We start from the raw sequence: 17,236 nt of genomic DNA on the forward strand, positions 1-17,236 counted from the left end.
GTGAAAAAATGGAGTCATAGTCTTGATGGAAGGAACAGAGCAGCACATGTTAACAGTCTTACTGCTATAGGTTCCTTTTGTTTCTAGGCTGTGTCACTGGTCAGAGGCCCTTGAGAACCTGTAGGTGAAGAACTGCTAGCTTTCCAGTGATAACAGTGATGACACTCAGTACTTACTTTGTGCCAGGTAGTGTTCCACGTACTTTACATGTATTAACTCACTAGTGCTCACAACTGTCCCAAGAAAGTAGGTACTGATATTATCTCCATTTTATAGATGAGGAAACAGAGGCACAAAAATTGAATAATTTGTCACATGGCTAACATTAGAGCTGGGATTTGAACCTGTTGTGTCTGGCTCCAGAGTTGAGAGCAGCACCGTTTCTAGTATTTTCCCACTATGGTCAGAGGAGAACTGGGCAGTTGCCCAGATCCTGTGACCTATAGGAATATTGTCCCTCTAGTCTTACATAAATACAATTCCAGCTGAGCCTGGTACCTAAAACTATAATCAGCTTATAAGAAATCCCAGTTATCACATTTTCCTCTTCGACTTGGGAACGTTGCCCTATTTAGCTCCACGCAGTAGGGGACTGTAGAACATCACTAGACAGGGAGTTGAAGCCTTGGATTCTATACTCTGTTTCCATATATCTTGGGTAGGCCGTGTAATTCTTTGAGCTTCTAGTTTCCTCTCCCCCTCCCCCCCGCCCCCAGGTGAAAATTCTATTCTGTCAGCTACTTGAAGCTTTTGAGAGTGTAATCAGATAATCATATTCTTACAGTGAAGAAGTTACTGTTAGACACAGGGGCCCCAAAGCTCATGGATATAGACAGGGAATAACCCTCTCCATGATGACTCCTTGGAACTCTTTCACATCAGTTATATTGTTTTCTTTATATATATAAACATGTATTTTATATTTTTTTATGAAAATTGAATTATGTTGAAATATGTTCTGTTTATTAATATTAATAATTAATATTTCTTAGGTACGTTCCCTGTCAGTATATATAAGTCAAATGCATTTTTTTTTTTTTTGCGGTACGCGGGCCTCTCACTGTTGTGGCCTCTCCCGTTGCGGAGCACAGGCTCCGGACGTGCAGGCTCAGCGGCCATGGCTCACGGGCCCAGCCACTCCGCGGCATGTGCGATCTTCCCGGACCGGGGCACGAACCTGTGTCCCCTGCATTGGCAGGCGGACTCTCAACCACTGCGCCACCAGGGAAGCCCTAAAACATTTCTGATTACAAATAATATGAATGCTATAATCCCTTAAATCTGCCCATAAACCCCACTTTGAGATTTCTTAGGCTGCATGGCTATCTTAAGGTTTCTCCCTGACCAGTTGAGGCGGTATCCATTTGATAAAGAAAGAAGTGGGTTAGTAGCCCAGCCATGCGGTCATCCTGCGTGCACCCCAGCCCACCCACCTACCCAATTGTGGTATTCTAGGATAGTTTCCTATAGTTTCAAGTGATAGTTTATCACTTGAACAGGCTCAAGCCTCAGCATGGGTGCAATTTGTGAGGCTGCAGAGCACCTCTAGCCAGCTTTTGACACGTGCATCAACTGAGTGGTCACTCCAGCCAGTTTTGAATGTCGCTGGGCTGTTCTTTACTCTCTTTAGTAGGTCTGTAGCACCCCGTCCACCAGGAAACTGACATCCATCACATTTTCCTCTTGACTCTCAACTCCTCACACCTGCCGAGGAAGAACTTAGGTCTTCCAAGTATTTAAGACTGCTGAGGAGAGTGGGGAAAGACAGCTGTGTTTTTCATTATTTGTAAATTTGAGCTGCTAATGTTTATTTGACAATTGGTGCTGTATGTATTTTTAGAAACAATCTTTTTGCTTCAGAACAACCTTAAGGAATGGAAGAAAATGCAAAAGGTCCTTTGAATACACACAAGTTGTATTTTTCTCTGGGTCCAAGTTCCCACTCAATTTAGAGCTTTCTCTCACCAACTCTCTGTCATATTACCACTCCTGGCTAGACACCCCTTCCCAAACCTTGTCTCCCTGATGGAAGTTACCTGGGGAAACTGCTAATACCACAATATTTTTTGTAAAATATCTTGTCCCCACTGACAGCCTCTAATGTTATTAAATAGAATATTCTTAACAATCCAGCCTGAAAGCACATGTGCTCAGGTGACTCCTCTGATATCCACAATTATTCAACAATAATTGATGAGGATAATTAACCTCTTTTTATGCCATGGATCTTTTATGACAGTCTGGTGTTGTCTGTGACCCCCTTCTCAGAATAATGTTTTAAATATATTATTGCCTGCTAATGAGGATTAGGGAGGTGGTTGTAGGCTCTTAGTACTGGGAAGTAGGTTCAAAGACAATTGCTCAGAAGGTGTGCTGCTTGGTGCTCACTTTCCCCTGGACAGGAGGACTTCCTGACTAATCTGGCAGTCACCTTCGGATTTGCCTCATCATAACTACTGACACTAATATTCATCCCTGGTGGGCAGCAGATTCCTCTTCCTTTCAGACAGCAGTTACAGAGACACACACCTACACAAGCATGAAAGGAGGGAAGTTCCCTGCTTCTGTGAACAGAAACCAGGTGAATTGTTAGAACTTTGGCTGGTTTGCTTGGGTGAGGAGGGGTGGCAGCTGTTAGATTGTCTGGCAGCCAGCCCCCTCCTGCAGTTTATCGTGCCAACCTTAGATCCAGTCAGAGACAACAGTAGAGGTCTCAGAATTGTTTGCAGTGGCTCTTGGCTGCTGTAAGGGAGCTTTGGCTCTTGGGGGAGATTTCCCTGTGACTGACAAACTCCTCTGGGAAGCTGCTGATTAGCATTGAGTAGTACTCAGGCTCTTCGTGCCCTGGATTTGGTTTATAATGCTGTCAAAGGTGACCCACTGGAGAATGAGAAAGTGCTGGGAGAGGCAATCTGCCATGAGCCCTAAGCATCCCTGCACGTTCTTGCTTCATATGGATGCAAGACCCTGACCACTCTTTTCCTGGGCTGTATCTCAGTGTTCTGTTGATAGTGAGCCATCTTGAGAGAGGAGGTAATGTCTCTTCCCTGGGAGCAAGTTTGCCCACTGTTCACTATAAGTGTTGACTCCCCTAAGCTCAGAGTTCTTTTCCCATGACACAACCCACTGCACATGTAGGCATCCATCAAGGCCTATCTGCGTCACTTTTGCTGGGGCGGGGGGTAGGGGGAACTGGCATTGCTGCTTGCTGCGCTATAAGTAATAAAGTTCTTTGATCCAGGAGTCTCATGTCATCTGCCAGTATCCATGAAAAAATAATAGGTTAACTTGTTAGTCTGCAAATAGGATAAAATTTGAGATCCTTCATAGACTACTCTTGACAGTTTGGTAACAAGGATGGGATCCTGACAGACAAGGCTTTCCAGAAGAGAAAGGTCATGGGCCAGGTGAGGATATGAGAAGATAACCTGGGGTCTGGTAGCAAATGTTGCTGAGCGAGGAGAGGAATAAGCGTCCCTAGCTGTCCTACGTGTTAATGAATGCTTTGAGGCTGAGCAGTGAGAGGTAGGATTGAAACACATTGTCCAACTGGTACTTAGGTTGTTGCTCATTCTCTTTGGGGCAGGAGGAGGAAAGGATGTTTTGACAATGAGGCAGCAAGCCTGTGGCCCCAGCTGAAGGCAGTATGGCTGACTGATGAGTAAAGGCTTCCCCAAAGGTGAAATAAGTGGTGTCAGCAATAAGGATGTAGAGCTTTGAGTGGACCCAAAACATTAGGAGTCCAAGCAGGTAACCACTTGAAGCAAACGTAAGTACATGACCTGATCCCTCTTGCTCCCTCTCCTACTTTAAGGAAAGAAGCCGTGTATGCTGGGGGATCTTTGAGGAGGAGAGGGATTCCTCTTTTCTAGCTCTGTTGAATATAAGTAAGTCACCATCCTCCTTCGCCCCATGGGGACAGGGAGCCCTGGGCACAGGAATGGTCAAAAGTGCCAAGGACTGTGAGGCAGATGCACAGTGGTGTGCAGGGGGGCAAAAACCCCCAAAATAACAGTCCCTGAGCTGCAGGTGCTTATCGGAGCCAAGAGGTACACAAGGGAAGAGGCAGCACTGACCCTGGAGGAGGAGTCAGAGCAAAGTTCTTCTCACGGACCCAGCCTGTAGGTCAGCCCCTGCCACTCCTGTGATGTCCCCACACTCTTGGCTGGGAGAGAGCAGAGTCTCTTGGTGGCTGTGGCTGTGGCCTGCAACATACCTATTTTAAACTACTTGGTTTGGGTTCCCGTGATGAGGGGAAAGTACCTGAATTCAGCTGGTGAGGTTTGGACGCAGTTTGCAATGGGAAAGGAAAATTAAAACGACCTGTAGAGGGAGCCTCTAAACGGATTCAATGTACTAATGTTTTGTGGCTTTCGCATCAATGTGTTATTGAGAGCAACTGGACATTTGATTGAACTGTGAATGCTCTTAAGTCTCCCATTCTGCGGCTACTACTGCATAGAGAAAAGGGACCCCTGTCTCCTCTTGGGTAGTCTAACAAAAATAATATAGAATTCTAAGAGGAAAGATGAAAGCCACAGATTTAGTTGAAAACCTGGTGACTGCTGGAGTACTCAGGCCATTTCCCAGCACGGCAGTGTACTTTGCAGGCACCAAGTGCCTCCTTTTAACAAGGTGGACAGCTGTTAGGCTACTACAGAGCTACTGCTGAAACTAAACACCTGACGAATAGAAGCCTCACAACTCTGGCCTAACATCCCCATTTTGGGCCCCATTAACTCAGATTTGACAACTAACAAAAAGGAGCCCAGGGGCTTCCCTGGTGGCGCAGTGGTTGAGAATCCGCCTGCCAGTGCAGGGGACACGGGATCGAGCCCTGGTCCGGGAAGATTCCACCTGCCGCAGAGCAACTAAGCCCGTGCACCACAACTGCTGAGCCTGTGCCCTAGAGCCCACGAGCCACAACTACTGAGCTGTGTGCCACAACTACTGAAGCCCACACGCCTAGAGCCCGTGCTCTGCAACAAGAGAAGCCACCGCAATGAGAAGCCCATGCACAGCAATGAAGACCCAACACAGACAAAAAAAAAAAAAAAAAAAGGAGCCCAGCAGTCCCCTAGTCAAGAGGAAATGGTATGTTCTGGGATGCAATGGCATGTTCTGGGATGCAGCCAGCCTCACCATCTTAGTTTTACATGAAAAAGTGACAGCTACTCCCTCGGAGGAAATGTAGTCCCCACCTGGCTGCCTGAAGTAAAACTACTGACTCACTGGGGTCCTTGATCCAAAGGCATTTCTCCAATCAAATTCCTGGGCCTGATTCACTGATGTTGCAGTTAAGTTGAAAGCTGTTGGTGTCCAGTGACAATTCTGGAAGACTGACTACAGTAAGGGCTTGATCAGCACAAAGGGCTGAATTGAAAACTGTCACTCTTACCCTAGACAGTATTACTGGGGACCAGACAGGTTATATTTTCACTGGCTGTTGCCAAAGGCCTGGTCTTTTGGTGTGTCACTTGGAAGATTACAGACTGTCAAAGATACTCTTCTTTGGGGCCCCAAAATAGAAATGAATTACAGCTATTAATTGAACTGTCTGGGTCATTTATGTGGGGGCCTATTCAGTGGGGGCCAACTACAATCAAGCTGCCAATGGATCCATCATCGCACCAGACATGGCATTACATGCATCGTCACAGCCTTGGCACAAAGTTAAATGGCTTATGCTTCTGAGGCAGAGGCTACCACTGCATACCACACTTGTGACTCCTGTTTGTCTAGCCATGAGTGAGGCTACCTAGCACAGGGCATGGCCTCCACCCACTCCTGGCTGATTACCAGTAGTGCCTCACCACTCGTGACACTTTTTCAGGTTACAGGGTTGTTCTAGTCCAATCCACCAACTCCAACCACACTATTTTTGGTCTTGAAACCAATCTGCTTTATGTTTTTCTTGTCTATATGCAGTCTGACTATGGTACACCTTTTATTGCAAAAGTCACCCAATAGTGGGCTAATAGTCAAGGTATTTGATGGACCTTCCACTCTTTCATCCACAAGCATATAGTGTTGTTGAGTGTTGGAACAGCCTACTCAAAAAATGTACTCAAAACATTTCTGATTCTACCTCTCATCTCATTCTAGTCAATACATCTTGGTAAGGCGGTGTGGTCACTGAATGTGGCTGTCCCCAGATCAATCGCTTCCTCTTTACTGCTGTATTAGGGTTCTCCAGAGAAACAGAACTAATAGGATATGTTTGTGTATATGTAAAGAGATGTATTATAAGGAATTGGCTCACATGATTATGGAGGCTGAGAAGTCCCATGATCTTCTGTCTGTAAGCTGGAGACCCAGGAGAGCTGCTGGTGTAGTTCCAGTATGAATTCAACGGCCTGAGAACCAGGAGAACCAATGTTGTAAGCTCCATTCCAGAAGCAGAAGAAGACTGATGTCCTAGCTTGAAAGCAGTCAGGCCGAGAAAGTAAATTCTCCCTTACCCCAACTCTTGTTCTATTCAGGCCTCCAACAGATTGGATAAGGCCCACCTACATCGGGGAGGGCAGTCTGCTTTACTGAGTCTACTGATTCAAATAGGAATCTCTTCCAGAAATACCCTCAGACATACCTAGAATAATGCCTAACCAAATATCTGGGCACTATCCCAGTTAAATTGACACAAAGTATCTGTCCCAGGCAAGCTGACACATACAATTAACTATCACAGCTGTTTACTGAGTAATGATCAGAATGAGAAGGGTTGGGGATTGTTGTACAGGTTTATTTTGAAAATTTAGTATATGCCCTGACCATTGTTGGGCATGATGTTTCTTTGCCCTAATAGCATTTGCAGGCCAGCCTAGGTGCTACATCCCCCAGGTGACAGCTAAGCCAGAAGGAGGCCTAGAGTCTTCACATTTAATTCTGGTTCAGCTACCTGGATTCTCTTGTTGCTTTGACATAGTCCTAGATCATAACATTTGGAAAAAGAGTCAACCCTGGAGCCTTCCTCTCAAAGGAAAATGGCCTAGTACAACTATCTCAAACTACTGCAAGCTCCTTAAACTCAACTAACTGCTAGGTTTGCTATCCCCCACAAGATGGCTCTGACCACAGTTTGATTCCTTTTAACCATTCCTTTTAACCTACTGAGAAGTCTTATCAGAAACATCAGGTGTACTTTCAGCTCCTATAGTCTCATGAAAAACACATGTCACAGGCTCTAGACATGTGTCCCTCACCCTCATTCTTGTAGCTATTGCTCAGTTATCCTGTGGAATGGACAGATGCTACCTGACTTGTGGCGTGGATGCATGGGATAGGTTGGACTAACCTATCAGGCAGTCTTTCCAAAAATAAGGACTGGTTTCAATGATTCTAAATGAACTGGGGGGGACTTCCCTGGTGGTGCAGTGGTTAAGAATCCGCCTGCCAATGCAGGGGACACAGGTTCGATCCCTGGTCCGGGAAGATCCCACATGCCATGGAGCAACTAAGCCTGTGTGCCACAACTACTGAACCTGCGCTCTAGAGCCTGCAAGCCGTGACTATTGAGCCTGCACGCCGCAACTGCTGAAGCCCACGTGCTCTAGGGCCCATGAGCCATAACTACTGAAGCCTCTGTGCCTAGAGCCCGTGCTCTGTAACAAGAGAAGCCACCACAATGAGAAGCCTGCGCACCGCAACGAAGAGTAGCCCCTGCTTGCCACAACTAGAGAAAGCCCACATGCAGCAATGAAGACCCAATGCAGCCAAAAATAAAAATAAATAAATAAATAAATAAATGAACTGCGAACTCTGAGGCCTACCAGGTGGGCAAGAGGTTTACATTAGGGACATTGTCAATCTGTGTCCCCTGAATGATGTAGATCCCACTTGGGAGGCCCCAGCAGTTGTAAACAGGGACATCATATATGTCCCCAGGACTATACCTCCTTTGTGGAAGCCAGGCATTAACTTGCCTTCCTCCCTGAAAACATGGTGTCTTGCACCATAGGGAGGGTCATGATCAACCTTCAAGCGTTTAAGGAAGCACCATCAGCAGATCATGTAGCCTTCAGATGACTGTGGAGATGGCTCCAACATGAGGCTACCCTTGGTTACACAGGGGAGCTTCCTGGAGGAGTGACCTATTCATTTATGCACTTCTGCAGGAGGTTATCCCTATCTTGAGAGTTGTCCTATTAGAAATGTTGATATGAAATTCGTTCCCAACTTTAGCTGAAGCCATCAATAATATACCTCAGCTCTGGAAGGCATTCAGTTGAACTTCAACTCACTGGCCACTGTGGTTATGAATGATAGAATTGTTCTTGACTTCCTTGTGAGCCAAGGTAAAGTCTGCAATGGCTAATATAACCTGCTGTACTTGGATTAATGCCTTAGGCAGGGTACAGGTCAATGCATAAACTAGAGAATACCACCTGGCTTTCCAAGATAGATCTTAATGGCTTATGGTTGGTTTTTCGGTTGTTGTTTTTCCAGCTGGTTGGGTCCAGGCCCTTGGTTGTGGTTGAGGTCAATTCTGCAGATTGGTCTCATCCTGTTGCTTGGACGTATACTTGGATAGTATCCTTAATTAAATGCTGTATGAGACCATTAGAATAGATTTGGTTCCATCTCTATCAGATTAATCAGAGTAGCCGATGAAGTGGCAAACTCACAAAATTCATCAGAAGCCATCTGTACAAAGTGCTGTGGAGGCCAGAAGAGGAATAACTGTTTAGCATGGAGGCCTGGAAGGTCCTTATACAGGAAATGAAATGTATTTGATCTGAGCTATGGATGAGGAGTGGGGCCAAGTGTGCCCTCTTTACAGATGAGGAACCTGAGGCACAGAAGTTAAACAACTTGCCAAGCTTACTCAGCTAGGAAGTGGGAAGTCAGGATTGGAGTCAAGATTGCTTCACCTCCAAATATAGCGATTGCTACTAAACTTCACTGCCTCGGGCATTAGACTGAGACCAGCAAAGAAGAACTGAGAGAGATTTGGCATTAGCTCTAGATACTTTTCTAAAATTGACTTGGTGATCCAAGTTGGTGATTGTGTGCTTGGAGAGGTCCGGTGAAAAACCCTAGGACTTTGTATGAACCAATCTTTAAAAATGAAATATTTTAGACAAATAATAAGGCTTAAAGAATAATAAAGTGAACACCCATGAACCCACTGCCACCTTTAAAAAATATATGTTACCGATACAATTGAAGTCCCTTGGGTTTTCTTAATCACACCCTACTTCCTGCACTCCCAGAAGTGACTATGATCCTGAATTTGCTGTTTCTTATTCCTTTGCATTTTCTTCACATGTGTCCACTAACAATACATAGTATTATTATTTTACATGTTTTAAAACTTTATATATTGTATTTGGTTGAGCATTCCCAAGATTCAGATTCAGCCCTAGATTCAGAGATTTGCTAGAAGTACTCACAGGACTGAAACAGGAGGGAAGGGGGCAGGGCACAACCTTTAAAAGAATGACATAACCCGAGGACACAACATAAACTGATTAGAACCAAATAGGTCCAAGGTGGCAGACGACTCAACTTCCACTGTACCCTCAGTATATGCTCATTGTAACACATAAGCAAGCTAAATGACACACCTACAGGCGCCATGATAGTTCCAAGGCTGACCATAAAGGTAAAAAATTAGGCAGTGGCCTGATTCCTAGAAATCCCCGCCCCTTCCCCCAAATAGCTGGAATACTCCTCCCACTCATTAGCCTATGCAATCACCCACCTCTATAAAAACTGACAACCCCATACCCTGGGGCTGCTCTCGCCTTCTGAGATGGCCCACACTCTGTCTGTGGAGTGTGTTTCTCTCCAAATAAATCCACGTCTTACCTCTGACTTTGTCTCTCACTGAATTCTTTCTGCGATGAGACATCAAGAACCTGAGCTTCATTAAGTCCTGAGACCAGGTGTGTGATCTCAGTTAAAAGACCATGGGTCAAAAGACCATGGGTTCAAGTCCCAATCTGGATTTTGGCTGGGTTTGAGTCCCGGCCGGTGGGTTCAAGTCCCAGTTGGAGTTACACGGTTTCAGCACTAGGCTATAGTTGTACTCATGGCTAAGATTGATTACAGCAATGTATTTAGTATGGACACACACTGGATCATCAGAGAAAAGGACTGCAGGCTGAGTCTGAAAGAATCCATGTATAGGCTTTCTTATGCTCTCTCCCTCTCATGAGGGATCACACTAAGCACACACTTTCCCCCCAGCACAAATGCAGCATGTGTGCCATGTTTCTGTCTAGAGAACCCATTAGAGACTCAGCACCCACAGTTTTTATTGGCCACGTGGGCACTCTCTTCCCAGCATGTTTCAAAATTCCAGACTCTCAGAAGGAAAGCAGGTGTTTAGCATAAACCGTAATATGTTCAAATAGCCTGTGCATGGACTACTTTCATAAATTGGAATTCTACTATAGGAAGAGCTTTCCTTTCTCGCCTGTTTATAATATATATTCAATTGTGCATATCGATGTGGACTTGTGGGTTTTTATCTTATTCAGCGGGTCATAATCTAATACTATTATTTTCTCAAAAAAATATATACATATATAAAATAACACATATAAATATAATTTTTATTTTCTTAAGGGTGGGTTGCCCAATGCTCTGAATCTCTGGACCTTTTAGTTGAGTCCCCTCTGAGGCCCGGAACCTTCGCTCCACTCTCAAGCTGTCCAGGGAAGTTTTAAGCGTGATACCCATCAACAGACCGGCAACCAATAGGTGCGAGCGCGGGAAAAGGGGACTGAAGACAGAGGAGCGGAATGGAGGGGTGAGGGGCGGAGCCAGGGAGCTGCGCAGCCATTGGAGGGGGGGGTGGTCGGGTGGTGGGAGAGGAAGGGGCAAATCCTAAGCCACGGCTGGGTCGGGACTGGGGCCCGGAGAGAGGAGGGATATCCCAGCCTGGGCCGCGAAGGGACCGGGCGGCGGAAGGAGAGGGGTGGGGCTTGAATGAAACGGCCCGAGGGGGCGGGGCTAACTCCCCGCCGCAGACTACGGCCTGTCCCAACCTTAGGCGGGCTGTGGCCTCTGCGCGTCCGGGACCGGCTTTCCTACCTGCTCTTCTCGGTGTCTTGGGTCTGTCAGCCCCGCTGCCGGCCTCTCGAGGTCTCTGTCGGCCTGCTTCTTTACTTTTCGTGCTTTGTGTCCGCGTCCGCAGTCCCTTTCCTGTCTCCCCAGCGTTGGTCATTCTCCCAGGCTTCAGTGTCCGAGACGTGAGGGCTTGACCCCGCGCCCAGACCTACCCCAAGAGAGATGGAGGAGCCGGGGTCCCGCGCAGGTGAGTGGGGCTGGGAGACTGGAGAGCCCCCCAAAACGTGGGGCGCTGTGACTCTGGGGACAGGTTTGGCAGCACTTTCTGGGCTTAGGGAATCCAGTCTGCGGGGAATATTGGGTCAGACACACCCCAGATGGCTAGGGTCTCAGACAGAGCCAGAAAGTATTTTTGGCTAGGTCTGTTTTTGTTTTCCTTCAACAGAAGCCAAACTTATTTAGAGATGAAAGGGATCTGAGACTGGGAAAACCCTTCTTACTAAAGGGGGTCTGTGGGCAGCAGAGAGCCCTGAGCTGAAACTTAGGAGACTTGGGCCTTGGTCCGGGTTTTGTTACTGACTCATTGTGTGGCCTTAGAGGAGTTTATTCCCCTCTGTGGGCCTGAGTTTTCCCACGTGTACCATGAGAAGGGTTTGGACCACAGGATCTTCAGAGGCCTGACGTGTGATGGGTGCTCCTTAAGCATTAATAGTTAGGGGTGAATAAAGAAAGGAGGCCTCCTTCTGGGGTTCACTGGAGGCTGCTTGGCACTCTGGATTAATTGGAGTCTGTGGAATTACACTTGAGAAAGCTTGAGAAATAGGTGATATTATCTCCATTACAAGTGAGGAAACTGAGGTTCAGAGGTGAATTTGACTTGCTAGTGTCAAAGCCAAGTCAGTCTTCAAAGTCCATGCTACACTATACTTTGTTCCAGTGAGAGAGCAGGGAGGGCTTGATTGAAAGGTGATTATATGGAGCGGCAGTTAATCACGTTGAGTCCTCTGCTAAAATGAACAACTCCAGAGCAGAACTGTATCTGATTCTTCTCTATTCCTAGCTCCCGGCTTATGGTTTGTGCAAAACAGTTTGGGTATCAATGCCAGAGTCACCACCTGTGTTACCATTGTCATCAACATGATCAGCATAATTAATGAAAAGCAATGATAGGGACTCTAATTGTTATAGTGATAGCAAAGCCATAAGTGAAATTGTGAAGACATCTGAATTTATAATACTTTTACTTACATAGTGCTTTAAAGTTTATAAAACATTTTTGAGTGGCTCTTCATTCAGTCATCTTAGGTAGGTATTATTGTCATCCACATTTTATAAGCAAGGAATCCAAGACCTAGAGAGATTAACTGACTAGCACAAGGTCACGCAGTAAGAACTTGTGCTTCTCCTTACGTGCTCTCTCCGCTTCCTCTCCTCTTCTTTTTTCCTAGTCCTCCCTGCCCATTCCCATGCTTATTCTGTGTTTCATTCTTCTTACCGCCCAGAGACATCCTGTTTTGGCATTAACCTATAATCATGTGTTGGCTGGTGATTAACAGTATTGATGTTAACTTATATATCTTATAAGAGTTTAAAATATGACCTCTCCCAGAGGTGCAGAGGGGTTCAAATACTTTCAAGAAGGGGAGTTGTAATTGTGGTTGTCGTTATCATCATCGTCATCCACAGGTTTCAAGGAGTAAAACTAGAATATGTAGTGATTGACAGTCTAAAAATAGTAACTGTCCTATATTGAGCTCATACTGTGTCATGGGCCCTGTAACAGACACTTAAACTTTTTAACTTAATTCTTTCACTCATTCTACTGAATCTTATAAATGAGGATCCAGAAGTATAGAGAAGTTAAATAACATGCCCAAGTTCATGCAGTCCTGGCCTGGTCCACGCCTTATGTTCTAAACCATTACGCCAGCTTGGCCCAGGGACAGATCTTTACTTAGAAGAAAGCCTGACCCTCTGGCAGGAGAGCCTGAATTGGGGAGAGAGGTGTGCTCACGTATGGTGTGAGGAAGACAACTGAGAGCCCAGATTTGGAATGAGGGGAGGCTTTCCTTCCAGACACAGGAGGCCACCTCCCCACCCCCTCAGATAGTGAGCTGTGATTCTTCCTGCTTTAGGTTAGGAACAAGTGAAATGAATTATTCATATGCTAAATAAATCATTCATATGCTGTCAGTGACAAAGCTTGTCTTGACTGACACCTCGAGGCTGTAGCCCAGAGCAGTGCAATTTTCCCCTTCAGTTCATTGCCCCGAAGGTTACCTGAGAGAGAGGTCTTAAATGCATACTTGATCTTGACATTCCTCTGCCAAGCACTGTTGAGTGGCTCCCTACCTGTGGGAATAAACACCTTAATAAGGTATCAAAGCCTCCCAGGATTTGCACTCACCTGACCCCTTCAGTCCCATCTTTGCTCACAGCTTTTGCACTCCACTGTAGTCTACTGGATTACTGCGAGTCCCCACAGCTCACTGTGTTTTCTGTGACCTTTAGGCTTTTCACATCCACTCCCTCTGCCCTTCTCCTTTTCACCCTTCAGTTGGCTATAACCCAGTGTTCATCCTTTAAGATCCAGCTCACCCATTCATTCAGTCATTCAATGAATATTTGTCAAGTGCCTGTGAATTACCAGACAAGGTTCTAGGTGTAGAGGCATATCAGGGGATAAAACAGACATATCCCTGCCCTTCATGGAACTTCTATTCTGTGGGGTATATTAAATAAGTATAATATACGGGTGATGGTAAGTGGCATGGAGAATAGAGCAGGAAAAGGGGATAGAGAGGGGCAAGGGAGTTGTCAGGGAAGGCCTCACTGATTGGATGATGTTTGAATAGAGCTGAAGGAGGTGAGGGAGTGAGGTCTGCCTATCTGAATGTTCCAGGCCCAGAGTATGAGAATGTGAGACAGGAGATCCCGTGGCTTATTACCCCTCCAAAACTCCACCACTGCTGCCTTCATCTAGACAGTTGCCCTTTTCTGTTTTCCTGCATGCTCTCATGTTGACCTCTAAAGTAGCACTTACTACATGATATTGTAATTGTCTATGTATATGTCTGTTTCGCTCACCTGGATGTGGGTTTCTTGAGGGCAGGGACCTCTGATTGTCCTCAATCTGTCTCCTCAGCACCTACCTTATGGTCTAACTTTCTGAGTGGGCACTCAGAAATATTTATTAAATAAGTGAGTAAGGCCTTATGGGCCTCATTCTTACAGCCTGATTATTTTTACAAGTGATTTAGAAGACAGAGCTTGGATGACGGGTGGTGAGAGAAAATATAGTAATTCTAAGCTTGGTTCTGTCTGTCTGACTGGATTCCCTTTTTGGGCCTCTGAGAAGTTGAACACCTGATTTTCTTTGAGAAATGTACCTAGAGATTTCCATTTTCAGCATTATGGCAGGCTAGCTAACCTGTAAAATGGTGGATAAATAGAACAAAGTCTTTTATAGCTGAATTTGTAAGAAAGTAAGAGAAATCCCCAGGCCTAAAAACCAAGAGTAAACTGAAAACTGGAGAAGTTAGCCCCTTTACCTGACCTCAGCTGCCCTAGATATTTGCATGTCCCACTTACCTAGAAGCTTGGGCTTTAATATACCTGCTGTTACAGTGAATGAAACTATGGGCCCATCGGGGTTTGACTCTGGTTGGAAGTGAGATCCCCGCATGAAGCTAGATGCCTTGAAAATCTGTATCCTTTGATCAAATGGAGAAGGAAAAAGAAATCTTACTACTGACAGAGATGACAAAGAAGATTGCCGCTTCTAGGCTCCAATAGAAGGGGAAAGTTTGCCTAGAGAATTCTTTTTCTTTTTAATAAATAAATAAATTTATTTTAAAAAAAAAAAAGGGCTTCCCTGGTGGCGCAGTGGTTGAGAGTCCACCTGCCGATGCAGGGGACACGGGTTTGTGCTCCGGTCCGGGAAGATCCCACATGCCGTGGAGCGGCTGGGCCCGTGAGCCATGGCCTCTGAGCCTGCGCGTCCAGAGCCTGTGCTCCGCAACAGTGAGAGGCCCATGTACCGCAAAAAACAAAAACAAAATACAGGACAAAGATTCCCATATAACTTGCATACAGACTTACCAATCACCAATTTGTAACATTTTACCCCATTTGCTATATCATTTCCTCCCTGTCTCTGTCTCTGTCCTTGTCTCTTCATGCATACATACATACGTACGTACATACATACATACACACATACGTAAGTGTGTGTGTCTAATATTTCTTCAGACTCACTTGAGACCAATTTGCACACATCATCCGCATCTACCTGCCTGGAGAATTCGTAACCACAGCCATTCCCTCATATGGATGTGGGTTTATGTTTGTATTACCTGAATGGCCTAAAAACGCCACGCCAAGAAACTGACATGAGAAACCATCCGGGCTGGTAATACCTCTGAATGCTCGGCAGAAGCACATACAGAATCTCTCTGGAGAGACACTTGACACAGGCTGCATAGGATTCCCAGAGTCTGGAGGAGAGACTTGTTAAATGAGAGTGCCTGTTTTATGCTTTGTACGATTGAGATCATGATGTTACTTTTGTATAAAAAAATAAACATTTGAGTACATCTTTGCCTCCCAGTGATCTCCAGAAATGGAATGATAGAGCAGAACTTGTATACAAGCCAGCATTTGAATGTGGACACACGTTTATCTGCCTCCTATCCTTGCAGAGGTCATGGAAGAAATGACATCGTGCTCCTTCAACAGCCCTCTGTTCCAGCAGGAGGACAAGAGAGGGGTCACCTACCGGATCCCAGCCTTGCTCTATGTGCCCCCTACCCACACCTTCCTGGCCTTTGCAGAGAAGCGCTCCTCGAGCAGGGATGAGGATGCTCTCCACCTGGTGCTGAGGCGAGGGTTGAGGACTGGGCACTCAGTACAGGTGACTCCTTATCCCAGATCTGAGCCTGGGCCTCAGTTTCTACACTGCTGTGCGTATGTCAGAGTCTGTGTCTTTTCCCATCAATGCAAGAAAAGCCTTGTGTCAGAGCTGAGGAGGAAAAAAAGCAGTAACAGCAATGCTTTCAGTTACTGAGTACTTACTGTGTGCCAGGGGCACACTGAATCTCACAGCCATTCTGTGATGTAGGAACTATTGTCAGTCACATTTTACAGATGAGGAAACTGAGGCTCAGAGAGGTTGCTGTTTGTGGATAAAATCACACAGCTATAATAAAGCAGTAAAAGCAGGCTTCCAACTCAGTCTCTGACTAGAGGCCTCCATAGTTTGTTCAGTTTGGCCAACATGTGGTGTGCTTTTCATTCACATTCTCCTTTATCCTCATAAGTCATCGAAAGAAGTAAGCATTGTTAATCCAGTTTTGCTGATGAGGGATCCTGGTGCTCCAACAGGTAGGTGGCTCATTCACGCCCACAGCTACCAGGAGATGCGGGGGAGGATGACAACACCCATACTCCCGCTTCTCTTCCCCTTCCTGCTCTTCCTCTCCCCTGTGCTTTATGTGAGGTAAATATTATGAGGCCCGTTTTACAACAGGAAACTGGAGCTCGGAAGTAAAGTGACTTGCCTTAGGCACACACCTAATAAGAGGCAGAAATGGGTTTGGTGCCCTTGTCCCTAAGTAGCACATGTTTACTGTGTTTTTATGGGGGAGAGAATGGTTGCTGCTCTTGGGCCTATGAACTACAGGGTTACTTCAGATCCCATTTTTCTCATTGTTGCCTTTTATCTCTGAGAGATTGCTGAAGTGAGGATGAGGTGAGACAATGGGTTTGAGAGTTACACACATACATACATTTTTTATAAGAGGTACTTTAATCCCTCTAACCTGCTCTGCTTTTCTACTCACAGAAACCTCACCATTAAAACTTCATGTCCATAGGGATGCCTTGTTTTGCTGTTACAGTGCAAATGCTGTTCTGCTGATGGTGGCCCTTGCCAGCAACCCCTGTCTTTGCTTTTGATGACTTACTCACATTTCCCTGTAGGGAAGTTTTTTACTTCAGGGAATTTCCGTTCCCGGCTCTTACACCTTGTCACAAGTCTTTCTTATGGCTTCCCAGGGTCAAACCTCTGCTTATATCCTGGGTGTCCTGTAGCCCAACTTGGAGTTCTAGCTCTTTTGTTTCCTCCAGGACAGGCAATGCCTGTGGTTATGTTGCTCTGCTTTCTGTCACAGACAGTTGGGCGGTTAAGCGTTTTTTATCAGACCATACCTGTTATATAACC

The 17,236-nt window shown here is 45.7% G+C and overlaps 1 protein-coding gene across 4 annotated transcripts in view; it reads left to right on the forward strand.

Moving 5' to 3' along the window:
* The first annotated feature begins 2 nt into the window (after positions 1–2).
* Positions 3–17,236, forward strand: part of NEU3 (neuraminidase 3) — a 29,845-nt gene continuing 12,611 nt past the window's right edge. For 2 of the 4 annotated variants that reach the window (XM_089915310.1, XM_022593820.3), the window contains exons 1-2: positions 3–11,263; positions 15,717–15,928. In XM_089915310.1, coding sequence (XP_089771436.1) covers positions 11,239–11,263; positions 15,717–15,928 — 237 coding nt within the window. In that variant the 5' untranslated portion in view covers positions 3–11,238. The other 2 variants (XM_089915309.1, XM_089915311.1) reach the window with 1 other exon arrangement.

The sequence above is a fragment of the Delphinapterus leucas genome, chromosome 7, assembly GCF_059928025.1.
Source record: "Delphinapterus leucas isolate spDelLeu-1000000601 "Yukka" chromosome 7, BTC_Dleu_Yukka2, whole genome shotgun sequence".
In the NCBI taxonomy this organism is placed as follows: domain Eukaryota; kingdom Metazoa; phylum Chordata; class Mammalia; order Artiodactyla; family Monodontidae; genus Delphinapterus; species Delphinapterus leucas.